The 22,354-nt window shown below is 41.4% G+C and overlaps 1 protein-coding gene across 1 annotated transcript in view; it reads left to right on the top strand.

The window, feature by feature from the left end:
* Positions 1 to 22,354, top strand: part of LOC141129130 (vomeronasal type-2 receptor 26-like) — a 216,830-nt gene that overhangs the window by 95,355 nt on the left and 99,121 nt on the right. The window contains exons 2-3 of the mRNA XM_073617334.1: positions 34 to 325; positions 5,999 to 6,781. Of these exons, the coding sequence (XP_073473435.1) occupies positions 34 to 325; positions 5,999 to 6,781 (1,075 nt within the window). The remainder of the gene's footprint in view (positions 1 to 33; positions 326 to 5,998; positions 6,782 to 22,354) is intronic.

The raw sequence follows: 22,354 nt of genomic DNA, 5'->3' as shown, positions 1-22,354 counted from the left end.
ATATACAGAAATTGTTAACTTACTGTTTTGTAGCCCCTCTTTCCGGTATTACACAAACCTCCTAGCTTTCCTTTCGGCAAATGAAAAAATTAACCAGGATCCAGACATCTTACCCAATATCACTCTAGGCTTCCATCTATATGACTCATGGCTGGAACCCAGGAAGGCTGTACAGAGTGTTCTGCAGATCTTATCTGGACCAAATGGGACATTTCCTAATTATTCTTGTAAAGGACAAGGCCAGCTGGCTGGTGTTATTGGAGATCACCATTCATCTACTACAATTCCAATTTCCCAAATCCTCGGTTTGTACAGATACACACAGGTGAGTGAAAACTACTTGTATATGTGTAATATTATTCTAAGTCAACAGAGCCATCAATATACATTTTATAAAAACATGCCAGTTCTTGAAAGTTAAAGTGTTTGTAAATGCAGTCAGTCAAACATCACTATCACTAATTTCCATAATTAAAATCCAACCCAATTACCTTTTTTAGGGCTTTCATCTATGGTCATGTGACTGTTCAGTCTCCTTTTCTCCTGCTGCTTGGAGGTCTAGGGGCAAAGAATGAAGAAAACCTATAGGAGTGGCTGCCAATTATAGTGATGAGGGCTGGGCTATAGGATAGGATGAACCACTATTAATATTACACTTTTATCCACCTTGGTTAGGCTCCTATTTGCCTACTTCACCAACAGCACTGTTTGATGGGGTGAGTAGGGGTTTATTTACAGTGGCTTCCCCTGTCATTACTGTTCACAGCAGAGTAGAGGTCCATTCAGAGAGATAAGTACCTTAGATACCTTAGATGCCTGGAGCATTTACACAAGTGGTGGCAATGCAGTGCAGAGGTCCCAAATTCTACCCATATTGTACAGAGAACAGGGTACGCAATAGACACTTGGAGCATGCTCACAGGTTGTAGCAACACTGTAGAATGTAGAAAAGCCTGCAGATCATTGTCACTGTCAACATGCAGGAAGAAGTGACTGTCAGGATCAATTGGTATATTTTAGTTTATAGTAAATGTATGATACAAAATAGAAGGCACACAATGACAGACTCGTTTTTTGTAGAGACCATGTTTTTTTTTTTTTTTTTTTCGGGTGGGGGGGTTATTGGGGGGTTACTGACACTTTAGATTTTTTTAATTGGTCCATTTTGGTTTGTTAAACATACCACTGAAAGGTATTCTATAGTATAGGTTCAAAAAATACCTGTTGATCCAGAGTGAGGACAAATCTAGTCATTACTAGGGATGGGCTGAACACCCCATCTGTTCGATACGCACCAGAACATCTGAACAGGCAAAAAATTTGGATGAACAAATGAACGCCGTTGAAGTCTATGTCTATAAGCCTTTAAATTGAGTACTTTTGATTTTTCATGTTAGTGCCCATAGACTTTAACGGTGTTCTGCAGCTTTCGAATTTGTCACGAACACCACATAATGTTCAGTGTTCGCCGAACATCCGAACAACCAAAGTTTGGCCCAAACTTATGCTCAGGCTGAACCGTTCGCCCATCCCTAGTCATTACCTGTTCACTCCATCTCTGATTCTGCTACTTTTTTCCAGGCAATTGCTGCTAAAAGGACTTAATTAGCAGTTTTTAAAATCCTTTGAAGCTTATTGGTGAATCAATGCAAAGAGGTATTAGAGCTTGTACTGCATTTACTGGGCTCTCTGATTAATTTCCAGTTTGCTCTTAGCTTTTAAAGTTGTACATATAAGGTACATACTGTATGTACCTTATATGTACCATGAGAAGCATGTAGACTATCCTTTGCTGGCCTCATTCTGAATATGCTGGTAAACTGGCTTTTCTGGCTAGCTAGACTCAGTGATCCAGAGCAAGCAGATCACAAGTAAAGCCAGGGTGATGTCAGATCTCCTGATTAGTATAATTTTTCTGGTTATGCATCAGGGACGTTGCGAGGTCTACAAAAGACCTGGGGCTAGAGCCCAAAGCAGCGAAGTAAGGAAAATCTTACGCTTTACATCAGGGTCTCCAGAGAGCCCCCTCCTTACATCAGGGTCCTCAAAGCCCTCCTTGTTAGATCAGGGTCCCCTGAGAGCTCCTCTCCTTACACCATGGTCCCCAGAGCCCTCCTTGTTACATTGGGGCCCCCAGAGAGCTCCCCTCCTCACATCAGGGTTTTCTGAGAGCCTCCCTCTTTACATCAGGGTCCTCAGAGCCCTCATTGATACATCAGGATCCCTAGATAGCCCCTTCCTTACATCAGGGTCCCCAGAGCCCTACTTGTTACATCAGGGTCCCCAGAGAGCTCCCTTTGCTACATCAGGGTCCCCAGAGAGCCCCCCCTTTACTTCAGGGTCCCCAGAGAGCCACCCCCTTACATCAGGGTCCCCAGAGCTGCTCTTCCTCTAGCATTAAATATACGCTTTCTAAAGTTTCTTACCTTCTTTAGATACACAATGTGTGAAGGGGGAGGTGGGGCACTGGCAGCAGCCAGGTCAAAATGAGAATGTTTCCCACTGGGAGGGATTGGAGTTAGAAAAACTTGGTTGATTGGTTGATAGCAACCAACCACTGAGGAGACAGTGAGCCAGGAGGTGTGGCAGCTGCCAGCCCAGGACAGGAATGCAAGAGATGAAAGTTCCGCTCTCCTCTGAATTCCGAGAGGGCGGAGTCACATAGTTGGTTGCTAGACACTGGGTGGTCCTAGCAACCAACCACCACAGGAATGTGAGTCAGTGGCGAGTAGGGATGAGCCGAACACCCCCCTGTTCGGTTCGCACCAGAACATGCGAACAGGAAAAAAGTTCTTAAAGTCTATGGGACACGAACATGAATAATCAAAAGTGCTAATTTTAAAGGCTTATATGCAAGTTATTGTCATAAAAAGTGTTTGGGGACCTGGGTCCTGCCCCAGGGTACATGGATCAATGCAAGTTTTAAAAACGTCAGTTTTTTCAGGAGCAGTGATTTTAATAATGTTTAAAGTCAAACAATAAAAAAGTAAATAAAAAAAATATAAAAAGTATAATATCCCTTTAAATTTCGTAGCTGGGGGGTGTCTATAGTATGCCTGTAAAGGGGCGCATGTTTCCCGTGTTTAGAACAGTCTGACAGCAAAATGACATTTCAAAGGAAAAAAGTCATTTAAAACTACTCGCGGCTATTGCATTGCCGGTCCCACAATACACATAGAAGTTCATTGATAAAAACGGCATGGGAATTCCCCACAGGGGAACCCCGAACCAAAATTTAAAAAAAATGATGTGGGGGTCCCCCTAAATTCCATACCAGGCCCTTCAGGTCTGGTATGGATATTAAGGGGAACCCCGGCCAAAAGTAAAAAAAAATTACGTGGGGGTCCCCCTAAATTTCATACCAGACCCTTCAGGTCTGGTATGGATTTTAAGGGGAACACCGCGCCAAAATTTAAAATAAAAACGGCATGGGGTCCCCCCAAAAATCCATACCGGACCCTTATCTGAGCATGCAACCCGGCAGGCCGCAGGAAAAGAGGGGGGATGAGAGAGCGCCCCCCCTCCTGAACCGTACCAGGCCACATGCCCTCAACATTGGGAGGGTGCTTTGGGGTAGCCCCCCAGAACACCTTGTCCCTGGCCGGTGGTTGTGGGGGTCTGCGGGTGGGGGGGCTTATCAGAATCTGGAAGCCCCCTTTAACAAGGTGACCCCCAGATCCCGGCCCCCCCTGTGTGAAATGGTAAGGGGGTACAAAAGTACCCCTACCATTTCACTAAAAAACTGTCAAAATTGTTAAAAAGGACAAGAGACAGTTTTTGACAATTCCTTTATTTAAATGCTTCTTCTTTCTTCTTTCTTCTATCTTCCTTCATCTTCTTCTTCTGGCTCTTCTGGTTCTTCCTCCAGTGTTCTCGTCCAGCATCTCCTCCAAGGTGTCTTCTATCTTCTTCTCCTCGGGCCGCTCTGCTCCCATGGCATGGGGGAAGGCTCCCGCTCTTCTCTTCATCCCCCCTCTGACGCACAGTGACTTGACGGGACTTCCCTGTGACGTCACGTGGAATGCCACAGGGAAGTCCCGTCATGTCACCGGGTGGCCCCGCCCCCTGTTTTTTAAGAACCGTCAGAAGAGGAGACGCGTCACACAGCGGAAGCCTCCCACCATTCCAGCATGGGTGCGGAGCGGCCCGGAGAAGAAGATGAAGAAGAGAAGAAGATGAAGAGAAGAGCAGGAGCCTCCCCCCATGCCATGGATGCGGAGCAGCCCGAGGAGAAGAAGATAGAAGAGGCCACGGAGGAGATGCTGGATGAGAACACCGGAGGAAGAACCAGAAGAGCCAGAAGAAGAAGATGAAGGAGGATAGAAGAAAGAAGAAAGAAGAAGCATTTAAATAAAGGAATTCTCAAAAACTGTCTCTTGTCATTTTTAACATTTTTAACAGTTTTTTAGTGAAATGGTAGGGGTAAATACCCCCTTACCATTTCACATGGGGGGCGGGATCTGGGGTCCCCTTGTTAAAGGGGGCTTCCATATTCCAATAAGCCCCCCGCCCGCTGACCCCCATAACCACCGGGCAGGGTTGTGGGGATGAGGCCCTTGTCCTCATCAACATGGGGACAAGGTGTTTTTGGGGCTACCCCAAAGCATCCTCCCAATGTTAAGGGAATGTGGCCTGGTACGGTTCAGGAGGGGGGGTGCTCTCTCGTCCCCCCTCTTTTCCTGTGGCCTGCCAGGTTGCATGCTCAGATAAGGGTCTGGTATGGATTTTTTGGGGGGACCCACGCCGTTTTTTTTTTTTATTTTGGCGCAGGGTTCCCCTTAAAATTCATACCAGTGGAATTTAGGGGGATCCCCATGTCATTTTTTTTTTAATTTTGGCCGGGGTTCCCCTTAATATCCATACCAGACCTGAAGGGCCTTTTTTTGTTTGGGGTTCCCCTGTGGGGAATTCCCATGCCGTTTTTATCAATGAACTTTTATGTGTATTGTCAGACCGGCAATGCAATAGCCGCGAGTAGTTTTAAATGACTTTTTTCCTTTGAAATGTTATTTTGCTGTCGGACTGTTCTAAACACGGGAAACATGCGCCCCTTTACAGGCATACTATAGACACCCCCCAGCTATAAAATTTAAAGGGATATTACACTTGTATTGTTTGACTTTAAGCATTATTAAAATCACTGCTCCTGAAAAAACGGCCGTTTTTAAAACTTTTTTTTGCATTGATCCATGTCCCCCGAGGCAGGACCCAGGTCCCTAAACACTTTTTTGACAATAACTTGCATATAAGCCTTTAAAATTAGCACTTTTGATTTCTCCCATAGACTTTTAAAGGGTGTTCCGAGGCATTGGAATTTGCCGCGAACACCCCAAATTGTTCGCTGTTCGGTGAACTTGCGAACAGCCGATGTTCGAGTAGAACATGAGTTTGACTTGAACTCGAAGCTCATCCCTAGTGGCGAGCAGAAGCCGGGACTGCCGCAGCGGGAGTACAGCATGGGTGGCTGCACCCAGTAACAGACTTGGGGCTTTGGGCCCCAGATTCAGGGCTATAGCCCTAGAAGCCACCCCGTAGCAAAGCCACTGTTATGCAAAATTTTGCCTGAGTAGGAAAGTCAGTCCCCTGCCAGCCTGCTACAGAAAGGGGTCAATGTTTTCTAAATAAGGTCCAACATACCCACTGATAAGTCCAAGCTTTGGCATATAATTCTTATGACCCTTGCTGTTGATTGGAGAGCTATAAAACTGACACAACAGGGGGCACATTGCACTTCTTCAGGCAGACCACTGTTTCAATGCAAAGAGTAAACATCCTTCTCTACAGAATGCTGGCAGGGGCCAGGCTTGACTACTCCAGCTTCTGTAAGACTTTTGTTTTGATGCACATGGAAGATATTTAGCTGATTTAATCAGAAAGATCAGAGATTTATATATTTGTACAGTGCGGTCTCAAATGATAATTTTAGTGGCAGCTGGATATGAATGTAATCTGCAAATATATCAACATTAGAATTTATAGTTAATCCTTATCTTTTCAGATTAGCTATGGAGCCACCGATTACACATTAAGTGACAGACGCCTTTACCAGCATGTTTTCAGGACCGTTCAGAATGATATTGTCCATTATTTAGCAATTACCAAACTAGTGAAGCATTTTGGCTGGAATTGGGTTGGAATACTTTTTTCAGACAATGATGCCGGAGAGAATGAAGCACAAATTCTGAAGAGACATTTGGCTTCCCAGGAGATTTGTGTGGCTTTTGAAAAAAGAATGATTGACAATTCTGCTACAATAAATCAGTGGAGAGACACACTTAGTAAAGTACATTGTAACGTTTTAATACTTTGTGGCTCCTTCACAAGCAGTGCTGGGAAATACCTTTCTGAATACACTCAGATCAATATAAACAATATTCTTATCTTTTCCTCAGGCTGGTCTTTAGATGGAATCATAATGACAACTGCTTTCATAGGTTTTATAACAAGTTTGTCTTTACAGTATTCTGATCCACAAATTCTTAGAGATGAAATTATGTTTGATGTCAATTTACTGTCAAAACATTCACAAATTGAACAGCTGATGGATGATCTGATCGTTACATTTTACAATATAACATCAACTCAAAATGGGGGAAATATTTATTTCCAAAATGTTCCCATTTCTAGACAGAATTTATTAAGATTCCTTATTTCAGCAATTGACAAAAGTGTGCTTTTCAGAGAATCGGTACGAGTTTTTATTGCGGTAGAAGCTATGGCTGAAGCTATACATATTTTCAACAAGTTTAATCACTGTTTTAACATTACCAGATTTAATCAGGTAAAGTTAGTTTGAAATGTATTTGTTGGGTGAGCGCAAGCCAGTGGACAAATTGGCAAAGAGGGTTGGTTGTTAATAGGGATGGACCAAACGCCCCCGGTTCGGTTCACACCAGAACACCGCAAACAGACAAAAAGTTCTAGCGAACATGCAAACCCTATTAAAGTCTATGGGACATAGTTACATAGTTACATAATAGGTGAGGTTTAAAAAAGACACAAGTCCATCAAGTCCAACCTATGTGTGTGATTATGTGTCAGTATTACATTATATATCTGTATGTTGCGGTCATTCAGGTGCTTATCTAATAGTTTCTTGAAGCTATTGATGCTCCCCTTGAGACCACCGCCTGTGGAAGGGAATTCCACATCCTTGCCGCTCTAATGCACCGTACACACGGTCAGATTTTCCGACGGAAAATGTGTGATAGGACCTTGTTGTCGGAAATTCCGACTGTGTGTAGGCTCCATCACACATTTTCCATCGGATTTTCCGACACACAAAGTTTGAGAGCAGGATATAAAATTTTCCGACAACAAAATCCGTTGTCGGAAATTCCGATCGTGTGTACACAAATCCAATGGACAAAGTGCAACCCATGCTCAGAATAAATAAAGAGATGAAAGCTATTGGCCACTGCCCCGTTTATAGTCCCGACGTACATGTTTTATGTCACCACGTTCAGAATGATCGGATTTTCCGACAACTTTGTGTGACCGTGTGTATGCAAGACAAGTTTGAGCCAACATCCGTCGGAAAAAATCCTAGGATTTTGTTGTCGGAATGTCCGAACAAAGTCCAACCGTGTGTACGGGGCATTACAGTAAAGAACCCTCTACGTTGTTTAAGGTTAATCCTCTTTTCTTCTAATTTTAATGAGTGGCCGCGAGTCTTGTTAAACTCTCTTCTGCGAAAAAGTTTTATTTCTATTGTAGGGTCACCAGAACGGTATTTGTATATCAAAAACATATCCCCTCTCAAGCATCTCTTCTCTAGAGAGTTCAGTGCTCGCAACCTTTCCTCATAACTAAGATCCTCCAGACCCTTTATTAGCTTTGTTGCCCTTGTTTGTACTCGCTCCATTTCCAGTACATCCTTCCTGAGGACTGGTGCCCAGAACTGGACAGCATACTCCAGGTGCGGCCGGACCAGAGTCTTGTAGAGTGGGAGAATGATCATTTTATCTCTGGAGTTGATCCCCTTTTTAATGCATGCCAATATTCTGTTTGCTTTGTTAGCAGCAGCTTGGCATTGCATGCCATTGCTGGGCCTAGCATCTACTAGGACCCCCAGGCAGGGCTGGACTGGGATAAAAATTTGGCCCTGGACTTCATCCAGACCGGCCCACTTTATTTGTGCAAACAAGCACAAAAACAGTATATAAACTATACGCAATTGTGCAAAAAAACATAAGTAGCATAACATAAGGAGTCCTCACTAACCTGTTTTACTATTTCACTTATTCTCCTCTGTATTTTTCTCATCTTTCTCACATCACTGTGTGAAGTTGAGGGTGAACCAAGAAAGCCATTACTTTGACAGGCTGTCACTGAAACCAGCCCACTGAGCCATCGGCCCACCGGGAAACTCCCTGTAGTCCCGATGGCCAGTACAGGCCTGCCCCCAGGTCCTTTTCCATCATAGATTCCCCAGAGGTTCTCCCGCCAGTGTATAGATTGCATTCATATTTTTGCCAATCAAATGCATTATTTTACATTTTTCTACATTGAACCTCATTTGCCATGTAGTTGCCACCCCATTAATTTGTTCAGATCTTTTTGCAAGGTTTCCACATCCTGCGGAGAAGTTATTGCCCTGCTTAGCTTAGTATCGTCTGCAAATACAGAGATTGAACAGTTTATCCCATCCTGCAGGTCGTTTATGAACAAATTAAATAGGATTGGTCCCAGCACAGAACCCTGGGGGACCCCACTACCCACCCCTGACCATTCCGAGTACTCCCCATTTATCACCACCCTCTGAACTCACCCTTGTAGCCAGTTTTCAATCCATGTACTCACCCTATGGTCCATGCCAACGAACCTTATTTTGTACAGTAAACGTTTATGGGGAACTGTGTCAAATGCTTTTGCAAAATCCAGATACACCACGTCTATGGGCCTTCCTTTATCTAGATGGCAACACACCTCCTCATAGAAGGTTAGTAGATTGGTTTGGCAAGAACGATTCTTCATGAATCCATGCTGATTACTGCTAATGATACCATTCTTATGACTAAAATCTTGTATATAGTCCCTTATCATCCCCTCTAAGAGTTTAAATACTATTGATGTTAGGCTAACTGGTTTGTAATTCCCAGGGATGTATTTTGGGCCCTTTTTAAATATTTGTGCTACATTGACTTTTTTCCAATCAGCTGGTACCATTCCAGTCAGTGACTGTCTGTAAAAATTAGGAACAACGGTCTGGCAATCACTTGACTGAGTTCCCTAAGTACCCTCGGATGCAAGCCATCTGGTCCCGGTCATTTATTAATGTTAAGTTTCTCAAGTCTAATTTTAATTCTTCTGTCCTCTGTTAACCATGGAGGTGCTTCCTGTGTTGTGTCATGAGGATAAACACTGCAGTTTTGGTTACTGAAGCCCCCCGATTCACTCGTGAAGACTGAGGAGAAGAATAAATTCAATACCTTCGCTATCTCCCCATCCTTTGTAACCAGATGTCCTTCCTCATTCTTTATGGGGCCAATATGGTCTGTCCTCTATTTTTTACTGTTTACATACTTAAATCATTTTTTTTGCTCTCCTCCGCTATGTGTCTTTCATGTTCTATCTTAGCCGTCCTAAATGCACGCTTACATTTCTTGTTGCATTCTTTATAAAGTCTGAATGCTGATGATGATCCCTCAACCTTGTATTTTTTGAAGGCCCTCTCCTTTGCTTTTATATGCATTTTTACATTGGAGTTAAGCCATCCAGGGCTTTTGTTCACTCTTTTAAATTTATTAGCCAATGGGATACATTGGCTAATGCCCTTATTTAATATGCTCTTAAAGCAAACCCATCTCTCCTCCGTATTCTTTGTTCCTAATATTTTATCCCAATGTATGCCTTTTAGCAACGTTTGTAGTTTAGGGAAGTTGGCTCTTTTGAAATTCGGTGTCTTTGTATTCCCTTTATGTTTCCTATTTGTGTGATTTATACTGAAACTAATTGACCTGTGATCGCTGTTACCTAAATTGCCATCCGTGATCAGGTCTGTATTGTTGGCAATCAGTAGATCCAGTAATGTTTTATTTCTAGTTGGTGCGTCTACCATCTGACCCATAAAATTGTCCTGCAAGGCATTAAGGAACTGGCGAGCCTTAAATGAAAGCGCGGTTCCCTCCGCCCAGTCTATGTCTGGATAATTAAAATCCCCCATTATGATAACACTTCCCATCTTTGCTGCTAATCCAAATTGTGATAGGAGATCTGTCTCCACTTCCTCCCTCAGGTTAGGGGGCCTATAGCATACTCCAGTATTATTTTCCCCTTAGCTTCATCCCTTTGGAGCTCTACCCATAAGGATTCCACCTCCTCCCTAGCTCCCTCAGTGATGTCATCTCTCAAATTCACTTGTACATTATTCTTGATATATAGGCATACCCCTCCCCCTTTTTTACCCTCTCTATCCTTGCGGTAAAGGGTATACCCTTGAATGTTTGCCAGCCAATCATGAGAGCTGTTGAACCAGGTCTCTGAAATTCCCACAAAATCCAAATCCTCCTCGTACAACAGTATCTCTAGTTCACCTTTCTTGTCCGCCATGCTCCTGGCATTGGTGAACATGCCACATAGTTTAGACCGGTCGCATATTGTCCTTGTATTGGGTGTTTCGAGATTGCAACTAGGACTTGCTACTATACTTACCTTGTGTTTTTGTGCTTTGGTTAACCTACCACTAATGCCCCCAATACTACCCTCTGGAATATCTTCCGTGCTGACTATCTCTACCTCTGGACCCTCCCCCCCCATCGCCTAGTTTAAAAACCCCTCTAACTTTGAACATTAAAATTCAATTCAATTCAATTCAATTCAATGAAATTCAATTCTAATGTTCACTCCTATCTCCTCCTGCAAATCGCTTCCTCTCTAATGTTCACTCCTCTCTCCTCCTGCATAGGGATGAGCTGAACACCCCGGTTCGGTTTGCACCAGAACTTGCGAACAGACAAAATATTTGTATGAACACGTGAACATGGTGGCCTGTGTAATTTTATTGGTGTGGACGGAGAGATAGCATGATTTATATTAAGCAGGCAGGTTATTCAGTTAGTGGCAGTGTATCTGATATATATATATATATCTATATATCTATATATATAAATATATATAGATATATAGATATCTATATCTATATCTCTATCTATCTATCTATCTATCTATCTATCTATATATATATATATATATATATATATATATATATATATATATATATATATATATATATATATATATATATATATATATATATACAGTCAATCTAGTATACACTACCGTTCAAAAGTTTGGGGTCACCCAAACAATTTTGTGTTTTCCATGAAAAGTCACACTTATTCACCACCATACGTTGTGAAATGAATAGAAAATAGAGTCAAGACATTGACAAGGTTAGAAATAATGATTTGTATTTGAAATAACATTGTTTTTACATCAAACTTTGCTTTCATCAAAGAATCCTCCTTTTGCAGCAATTACAGCATTGCACACCTTTGGCATCCGTCCACAACACTTTTTTCCAGTCTTCCTCTGTCCAATGTCTGTGTTCTTTTGCCCATCTTAATCTTTTTCTTTTATTGGCCAGTCTCAGATATGGCTTTTTCTTTGCCACTCTGCCCTGAAGCCCAAAATCCCGCAGACGCCTCTTCACTGTAGATGTTGACACTGGTGTTTTGCGGGTACTATTTAATGAAGATGCCAGTTGGGGACCTGTGAGGCGTCTGTTTCTCAAACTAGAGACTCTAATGTGCTTATCTTCTTGCTTAGTTGTGCAACGCGGCCTCCCACTTCTTTTTCTACTCTGGTTAGAGCCTGTTTGTGCTGTCCTCTGAAGGGAGTAGTACACACCGTTGTAGGAAATCTTCAATTTCTTTGCAATTTCTCGCATGGAATAGCCTTCATTTCTAAGAACAAGAATAGACTGTCGAGTTTCAGATGAAAGTTCTCTTTTTCTGGCCATTTTGAGCGTTTAATTGACCCCACAAATGTGATGCTCCAGAAACCCAATCTGCTCACAGGAAGGTCAGTTTTGTAGCTTCTGGAAGGAGCTAGACTGTTTTTAGATGTGTGAACATGATTGCACAAGGGTTTGCTAATCATCAATTAGCCTTCTGAGCCAATGAGCAAACACATTGTACCATTAGAACACTGGAGTGATAGTTGCTGGAAATGGGCCTCTATACACCTATGTAGATATTGCACCAAAAACTAGACATTTGCAGTTAGAATAGTCATTTACCACATTAGCAATGTATAGAGTATATTTGTTTAAAGTTAGGACTAGTTTAAAGTTAGCTTCATTTAAAAGTACAGTGTTTTTCCTTCAAAAATAAGGACATTTCAATGTGACCCCAAACTTTTGAACGGTAGTGTATATATATATAGATATATACCTATCTATCTATATATATATATAAATAGATAGATATATATCTATATATATACTCTGCATCCAGTGTAGCCTAAATGTACAGTGCATTCCGTGGTGTATTGTTTCTAATACACTAGAGGCGGTGTATTAATATATATATTATATATACAGTCTTTACAGTCTTGTATATATATATATATATACACAATACAGTGCAGCCTTAGTGCAGTTGCTACTACTTTTCTGGTAGTGTACACAGTACACAATACAGTGTAGCCATAGTACAGTTGCTACTACTTTTCTGGTGGTGTACAAAGTACACAATACAGTGCAGCCGTAGTGCAATTGCTACTACTTTTCTGGTGGTGTACATAGTACACAATACAGTGCAGCCATAGTGTAGTTGCTATTACACTTCTGGTGGCATACATAGTTCACAGTACAGTGCAGCCGTAGTGCAGTTGCTACTACTTTTCTGGTGGTGTACACATTACACAATACAGTGCAGCCATAGTGCAGTTGCTACTACACTTCTGGTGGTGTACACAATACAGTGCAGACGTAGTGCAGTTGCTACTACTTTTGTGGTGGTGTACACATTACACAATACAGTTCAGCTGTAGTGCAGTTGCTACTACTTTTCTGGTGGTGTACATGTTAGAATATTCATTATTAACAAATTAATGAACGGATTAGCTCTTACATAATAATTTAATTGTATATATAAATATATATATTTATATCTCTTCTATGTATGGAAAAAGTGATATGCATGGTTATAAGCTTTATAAGCATTTCTATGGAGAACTAAACATGTGTTTGTAATTAGGAATCTTGAGCTGAGCACTCATGTTCCTCCATCACAGATGAGAAGGAAGGATTCATATACTTTAAGATGTAAAGGTTCATGTTTTAGTTAAGATCATAATTTCTTTATATTACAATATTTCTTGATTAGGATATTAATAAGAATATTGCGTTTTAAATGAAAGTAATATACCTACTGATATATGTAGTATTTTATTTAGAAGTTAAAGGAAACTTATATTGTATATGTTTAAAACTTTACACATAGCAGTCTTGCCCATCCCCATGGAATAGAGATGGTGTTGTATTTTAACATGTGGCGTTAGACTGGAAGTTAGAAGTCTGTGGCAATAAAAAAAAGGAGAATTATACAAAAAAAAAAAGTCTGTGGAAATATAAGACAAACCAACCCCCTTTTAGGAAGGTGGGGGCTATTTTCATGGGTTTGATTTAGGAGTAAAAGAATTGGAAAAAGTTTTTTGCTGGCAGACACGAGACGCCATGAGATATTGAAGAAAGCTGGGACAGCTTCTCACACATCTACATACACTCACACACACACACACACATCTGATTCAATCTATATCTTAAGAATATAATACATTATTAATGACATTGATATTGTTCTTGTAATATGTTGCTATTTTTATTATTAAATCAATTTTTGAGTTTTTACACGAGAACTGAAGGACTTTCTTGTAACTTTCCTAATCAATATGAATTATTGAAATATCATTATAATTACCATAGAAATGAGAATATAAAAGTCTTTGCCAGCTTAATTTTGTCCGAATATCGAACATTTTTGAATTATTTCTCCTTCCGCTTGCTGAGAGGGAATACAAGCACAAGTATTGACTATGCAGTCAAGCTTTCAGGAGAAATAGAAACAGCAAATTAACTTTTAGCATCATTGAATGAACTTGGAATCATAGAATCATCAGAATTCGTGAGACGTTTGTGCACGTGCCAGAAAATCCTGTTTCTTGATGACGTAATTTCCTGCCAAGAGAGGGAACACGAGTTACATGAAGGAAGCTGTTTCTACATTGGTAAGTAATGAATTTTATTGATGAATTGTCTATCGAGAGTAAATTAGAATTAAAAAATCTGTTAAAATTTGTTAAAGATGATGAATTATGGAGTTATTTGTTCAATGAATGCCAACGGGCCAATATTAAGATACAACAATCAAAATTTACTTTTAAGAAATTCAGCAAATGGGTTATAAATTTGATAAGGTTAATTAAAGTTTATGAAACAATGATGGCAGGAGTTCCTAAAAGAAATGTTGTTGGTAGAAAAGGGAAAACAGAGACTCAGCAGGATAACAGTGTATGTTTGGCTGAGTGGATAGAAGATTTGCAGAGTGCAATTCAAATAAAATATATTCAGTTATTCAAAATAAAGTAAAGAGTTTAGTGAGTAATGATAGTGCAAACTCTAAACAGAAGTCTTTTGTACCAGATATGCGGTCTATAGAAATAGAAGACCAGGATCATGAAGGTTTGCTTAAACCAAAATTAATGAATAAATATGCAGTAAGCACAAATCTAGACAGACAAAAGGAAAATGGTGATCAGAGAGTTGCCACGTGTAAGACCACACCCAGAGGTGGTGAGATACACGTTACAGGCAGAACTAAAGTTTCAGAGCAGACAGAAAATGTTACTTGCTTACATTGTAAGAAATGTGGCCATGTATAGAAAGAATGTTTAAAATATAAAGTAGATTCACAAAGAAAAACTTTGGAATTAGAAAATGAGTACATTTTTGAGCAATTTATTTATCCTTCTCCAAACTATAGGTTGATTGATTTGCCTTATGCCTCAGAAGTCAAACAGATCAGTTCGTTGACTGTTAATGACAGTTCAATCAATATGACAAACAATACTGAAAAAGAGAGAGATGGATTACTTCCATTGCCATCAGGATTTAAGAAAAAAGTTTCTGAGACCTCTCCAACATTAAATTATGTTTCTCCAATTTTAATAGATGAAGGTAGAAGGCCATGGGTACATGGTTTATTAAATGGTAGGAAAACTAAATGGTTAATAGATTTAAGAGCTGAACTCTGTTTAACTAAACACAAATTACCTGTGAGTATTAATTATCCAAAATGTAATTTAATTGGTTTCAGTGGAAAGAAAATACAGTTGCAACTAAAGTTTCTTATGTGACTTTTGAAATTCCAGGACTTTTGAAAACTAAGATAGATATCTGGTGTTGCCAAAATACAGAGACTATTTTAGGCATAGATGTGATTAGTAAATTAAATTGGATTATTGATTTAAGTAATTCTACTATATGGAAAGATTCATCTAGGCCCAAATCTATGTTAATAGAACCCTCAATGTACAGTAATGTTGGAAGTATTTGTACAGCAGTCACTGACATGTCTTCAGATTATATTTGGCTACATACAGGAACCAATCTCATATTGGATCCATTGGTTTGATCTCATAAAAGTCTTTGGAGTCAGACCAAAATTGGTACAGATTTGTTTAAAGATACTGAAATAGAAATTGATGGAAAAGATCCTAAGCCTCAAATTCAAAATAAGTTGCCACAAGAATCAATAAGTCCAGTTTCTGACATTGTACAATAATTTTTACAACAAGGAATATTAAAGAAGGCACAATCAGTGGTAAATAATTGTATTTGCTGCTGATTCATATTCTTTATCAGTTGATTTACTGAATAAATGCATTACAAAAAACAAACCTATTGTTCCAATTTTTAATTTAACCAGTTGCCGACCGCCGCATGACGATGTACGTCGACAGAGCGGCACGGGCAGACAAAAGGGCTTACCTGTACGTCCTTGCCTGCCCGCGGGTGGGGGGTCCGATCGGACCCCCCCCCGGTGCCTGCGGCAGTCGGCAAATGTCCCCCGGCGATCGGTGGTGAGGGGGAGGCCATCCATTCGTGGCCCCCCCTCGCGATCGCTCCCAGCCAATGGGATCATTTCCCTGCCTCTGTATTGTACACTGAGGCAGAGCAAATGATGTCATCTCTCCTCGGCTCGGTATTTTCCGTTCCGGGCCGAGGAGAGAAGACTGTAATGTGAGTGCACAACACACACACAAACAGTAGAACATGCCAGGCACACATTACACCCCGATCCCCCCCCCGATCGCCCCCCGATCCCCCCCCAATCACCCCCCCCGTCACAAACTGACACCAAGCAGTTTTTTTTTTTTTTCTGATTACTGTATTGGTGTCAGTTTGTGACAGTTACAGTGTTAGGGCAGTGAGTATTACCCCCCTTTAGGTCTAGGATACCCCCCTAACCCCCCCTAATAAAGTTTTAACCCCTTGATCACCCCCTGTCACCAGTGTTGCTAAGCGATCATTTTTCTGATCGCTGTATTAGTGTCGCTGGTGACGCTAGTTAGGGACGTAAATATTGAGGTTCGCCGTCAGCGTTTTATAGCGACAGGGACCCCCATATACTACCTAATAAATGTTTTAACCCCTTGATTGCCCCCTAGTTAACCCTTTCACCACTGATCACCGTATAACTGTTACGGGTGACGCTGGTTAGTTTGTTTATTTTTTATAGTGTCAGGGCACCCGCCGTTTATTACCGAATAAAGGTTTAGCCCCCTGATCGCCCGGCGGTGATATGCATCGCCCCAGGCAGCGTCAGATTAGCGCCAGTACCGCTAACACCCACGCATGCAGCATACGCCTCCCTTAGTGGTATAGTATCTGTACGGATCAATATCTGATCCGATCAGATCTATACTAGTGTCCCCAGCAGTTTAGGGTTCCCAAAAACGCAGTGTTAGCGGGATCAGCCCAGATACCTGTTAGCACCTGCGTTTTGTCCCTCCGCCCGGCCCAGCCCACCCAAGTGCAGTATCGATCGATCACTGTCACTTACAAAACACTAAACGCATAACTGCAGCGTTCGCAGAGTCAGGCCTGATCCCTGCGATCGCTAACAGTTTTCTTGGTAGCGTTTTGGTGAACTGGCAAGCACCAGCCCCAGGCAGCGTCAGGTTAGCGCCAGTACCGCTAACACCCACGCACGCACCGTACACCTCCCTTAGTGGTATAGTATCTGAACGCATCAATATCTGATCCGATCAGATCTATACTAGCGTCCACAGCAGTTTAGGGTTCCCAAACACGCAGTGTTAGCGGGATCAGCCCAGATACCTGCTAGCACCTGCGTTTTGCCCCTCCGCCCGGCCCAGCCCACCCAAGTGCAGTATCAATCGATCACTGTCACTTACAAAACACTAAACACATAACTGCAGCGTTCGCAGAGTCAGGCCTGATCCCTGCAATCGCTAACAGTTTTTTTGGTAGCGTTTTGGTGAACTGGCAAGCACCAGCCCCAGGCAGCGTCAGGTTAACGCCAGTACCGCTAACACCCACGCACGCAGCATACACCTCCCTTAGTGGTATAGTATCTGATCAGATCAATATCTGATCTGATCAGATCTATACTAGCGTCCCCAGCAGTTTAGGGTTCCCACAAACGCAGTGTTAGCGGGATCAGCCCAGATACCTGCTAGCACCTGCGTTTTGCCCCTCTGCCCGGCCCAGCCCAGCCCACCCAAGTGCAGTATCGATCGATCACTGACACTTACAAAACACTAAACGCATAACTGCAGGGTTCGCAGAGTCAGGCCTGATCCCTGCGATCGCTAACAGTTTTTTTTGTAGCGTTTTGGTGAACTGGCAAGCACCAGCATCCTAGTACACCCCGGTCGTAGTCAAACCAGCACTGCAGTAACACTTGGTGACGTGGCGAGTCCCATAAGTGCAGTTCAAGCTGGTGAGGTGGCAAGCACAAGTAGTGTCCCGCTGCCACCAAGAAGAAGACAAACACAGGCCCGTCGTGCCCATAGTGCCCTTCCTGCTGCATTCGCCAATCCTAATTGGGAACCCACCGCTTCTGCAGCGCCCGTACTTCCCCCATTCACATCCCCAACCAAATGCAGTCAGCTGCATGAGAGGCATTTTCTTTATGTCCTCCCGAGTACCCCTACCCAACGAACCCCCCCAAAAAAGATGTCATGTCTGCAGCAAGCGCGGATATAGGTGTGACACCCGCTATTATTGTCCCTCCTGTCCTGACAATCCTGGTCTTTGCATTGGTGAATGTTTTGAACGCTACCATTCACTAGTTGAGTATTAGCGTAGGGTACAGCATTGCACAGACTAGGCACACTTTCACAGGGTCTCCCAAGATGCCATCGCATTTTGAGAGACCCGAACCTGGAACCGGTTACAGTTATAAAAGTTACAGTTACAAAAAAAAGTGTAAAAAAAAAAAAAAACACATACAAAAATATAAAATAAAAAAAAAATAGTTGGCGTTTTATTGTTCTCTCTCTCTCTATTCTCTCTCTATTGTTCTGCTCTTTTTTACTGTATTCTATTCTGCAATGTTTTATTGTTATTATGTTTTATCATGTTTGCTTTTCAGGTATGCAATTTTTTATACCTTACCGTTCACTGTGCTTTATTGTTAACCATTTTTTTGTCTTCAGGTACACCATTCATGACTTTGAGTGGTTATACCAGAATGATACCTGCAGGTTTAGGTATCATCTTGGTATCATTCTTTTCAGCCAGCGGTCGGCTTTCATGTAAAAGCAATCCTAGCGGCTAATTAGCCTCTAGACTGCTTATACAAGCAGTGGGAGGGAATGCCCCCCCCCAACGTCTTCCGTGTTTTTCTCTGGCTCTCCTGTCTCAACAGGGAACCTGAGAATGCAGACGGTGATTCAGCCAGCTGACCATAGAGCTGATCAGAGACCAGAGTGGCTCCAAACATCTCTATGGCCTAAGAAACTGGAAGCTACGAGCATTTTATGACTTAGATTTCGCCGGATGTAAACAGCGCCATTGGGAAATTGGGAAAGCATTTTATCACACTGATCTTGGTGTGGTCAGATGCTTTGAGGGCAGAGGAGAAATCTAGGGTCTAATAGACCCCAATTTTTGCAAAAAAAGAGTACCTGTCACTACCTATTGCTATAATAGGGGATATTTACATTCCCTGAGATAACAATAAAAATGATTAAAAAAAAAAAAAAATGAAAGGAACAGTTTAAAAATAAGATAAAAAAATAATAATAATAAAGAAAAAAAAAAAAGCACCCCTGTCCCCCCTGCTCTCGCGCTAAGGCGAACGCAAGCGTCGGTCTGGCGTCAAATGTAAACAGCAATTGCACCATGCATGTGAGGTATCACCGCGAAGGTCAGATCGAGGGCAGTAATTTTAGCAGTAGACCTCCTCTGTAAATCTAAAGTGGTAACCTGTAAAGGCTTTTAAAGGCTTTTAAAAATGTATTTAGTTTGTCTCCACTGCACGTTTGTGCGCAATTTTAAAGCATGTCATGTTTGGTATCCATGTACTCGGCCTAAGATCATCTTTTTTATTTCATCAAACATTTGGGCAATATAGTGTGTTTTAGTGCATTAAAATGTAAAAAAGTGTGTTTTTTCCCCAAAAAATGCGTTTGAAAAATCGCTGCGCAAATACTGTGTGAAAAAAAAAAAATGAAACACCCACCATTTTAATCTGTAGGGCATTTGCTTTAAAAAAATATATAATGTTTGGGGGTTCAAAGTAATTTTCTTGCAAAAAAAAATTTTTATTTTATGTAAACAATAAGTGTCAGAAAGGGCTTTGTCTTCAAGTGGTTAGAAGAGTGGGTGATGTGTGACATAAGCTTCTAAATGTTGTGCATAAAATGCCAGGACAGTTCAAAACCCCCCCAAATGACCCCATTTTGGAAAGTAGACACCCCAAGCTATTTGCTGAGAGTCATGTTGAGTCCATGGAATATTTTATATTGTGACACAAGTTGCGGGAAAGAGACAATTTTTTATTTTTTTTATTTTTTTTTTGCGCAAAGTTGTCACTAAATGATATATTGCTCAAACATGCCATGGGAATATGTGAAATTACACCCCAAAATACATTCTGCTGCTTCTCCTGAGTACGGGGATACCACATGTGTGAGACTTTTTGGGAGCCTAGCCGCGTACGGGACCCCGAAAACCAAGCACCGCCTTCAGGCTTTCTAAGGCCGTAAATTTTTGATTTCACTCTTCACTGCCTATCACAGTTTCGGAGGCCATGGAATGCCCAGGTGGCAAACCCCCCCCCAAATGACCCCATTTTGGAAAGTAGACACCCCAAGCTATTTGCTGAGAGGTATAGTGAGTATTTTGCAGTCTTAAGTTTTTGTCACAAAGTTTTGAAAATTGAAAAAAGAAAAAAAAAAAAATGTTTTCTCGTCTTTCTTTATTTTCAAAAACAAATGAGAGCTGCAAAATACTCACCATGCCTCTCAGCAAATAGCTTGGGGTGTCTACTTTCAAAAATGGGGTCATTTGGGGGGGGTTTGTGTCACCTGGGCATTCCATGGCCTCCGAAACTGTGATAGGCAGTGAGGAATAAAATCAAAAATGTACGCCCTTAGAAATCCTGAAGGCAGTGATTGGTTTTCGGGGCCCCGTACGCGGCTAGGCTCCCAAAAAGTCCCACACATGTGGTATCCCCGTACTCAGGAGAAGCAGCTAAATGTATTTTGGGGTGCAATTCCACATATGCCCATGGCCTGTGTGAGCAATATATCATTTAGTGACAACTTTGTGCAAAAAAAAAAAAAAATTTGTCACTTTCCCGCAACTTGTGTCAAAATATAAAACATTCCATGGACTCAACATGCCTCAAAGCAAATAGCTTGGGGTGTCTACTTTCCAAAATGGGGTCATTTGGGGGGGTTTTATGCCATCTGGGCATTTTATGGCCTTCAAAACTGTGATAGGTAGTGAGGAGTAAAATCAAAAATGTATGCCCTTAGAAATCCTGAAGGCAGTGATTGGTTTTCGGGGCCCCGTACGCGGCTAGGCTCCCAAAAAGTCCCACACATGTGGTATCCCCATACTCAGGAGAAGCAGCTAAATGTATTTTGGGGTGCAATTCCACATATGCCCATGGCCCGTGTGAGCAATATATCATTTAGTGACAACTTTTTGTAATTTTTTTTTTTTTTTTGTCATTATTCAATCACTTGGGACAAAAAAAATGAATATTCAATGGGCTCAACATGCCTCTCAGCAAATTCCTTGGGGTGTCTACTTTCCAAAATGGGGTCATTTGTGGGGGTTTTGTACTGCCCTGCCATTTTAGCACCTCAAGAAACAACATAGGCAGTCATAAATTAAAGGCTGTGTAAATTCCAGAAAATGTACCATAGTTTGCAGGCGCTATAACTTTTGCGCAAACCAATAAATATACACTTATTGACATTTTTTTTACCGAAGACATGTGGCCGAATACATTTTGGCCTAAATGTATGACTAAAATTGAGTTTATTGGATTTTTTTTAGAACAAAAAGTAGAAAATATCATTTTTTTTCAAAATTTTCGGTCTTTTTCCGTGTATAGCGCAAAAAATAAAAACGGCAGAGGTGATCAAATATCATCAAAAGAAAGCTCTATTTGTGGGAAGAAAAGGACGCAAATTTTGTTTGGGTACAGCATTGCATGACCGCGCAATTAGCAGTTAAAGCGACGCAGTGCCGAATTGTAAAAAGTGCTCTGGTCAGGAAGGGGGTAAAACCTTCCGGGGCTGAAGTGGTTAATGTCACACATGGATGCCAAGGTCAAAGTATTTTCAGTACTGGAAATTGCCAATAGTCATTTTTCAGTACCATTAAGTAAAAGTTGTCAATATAAATTTGCCTTCAACTTTAATAAAGAAATGTATGCCTGCACAAGAATAGTTCCAGGATTGGATATTAGTGACGGTTTAGTGCACAAGTGTTTGGAGAAAGTATTATCAAAAATTTCTAGACCAGAATGTATTTTCCAGAAAGTGGACAAGTTTTTGCTGTCTACACAGAGTATAGAGCAGGGATATGCAATTAGCGGACCTCCAGCTGTTACAAAACTACAAGTCCCATCATGCCTCTGCCTCTGGGTGTCATGCTTGTGGCTGTCAGAGTCTCGTTATGCCTCATGGGACTTGTAGTTCTGCAACAGCTGTAGGTCCGCTAATTGCATATCCCTAGTGTAGAGGAACATGTCAATCTTTTGTCTGAGTTATTTACTCTGTTACAAACAGCAGGGCTAAAACTGAACATGGGGTCAGTTCAGTTGATGAAAGATCAAGTTACATTTCTTCATATGCAAAT

The sequence above is a fragment of the Aquarana catesbeiana genome, linkage group LG01, assembly GCF_042186555.1.
Source record: "Aquarana catesbeiana isolate 2022-GZ linkage group LG01, ASM4218655v1, whole genome shotgun sequence".
NCBI lineage: Eukaryota > Metazoa > Chordata > Amphibia > Anura > Ranidae > Aquarana > Aquarana catesbeiana.
Note: the sequence above shows the minus strand (reverse complement) of the source record. Positions and strands in the feature narration are given on the sequence as shown.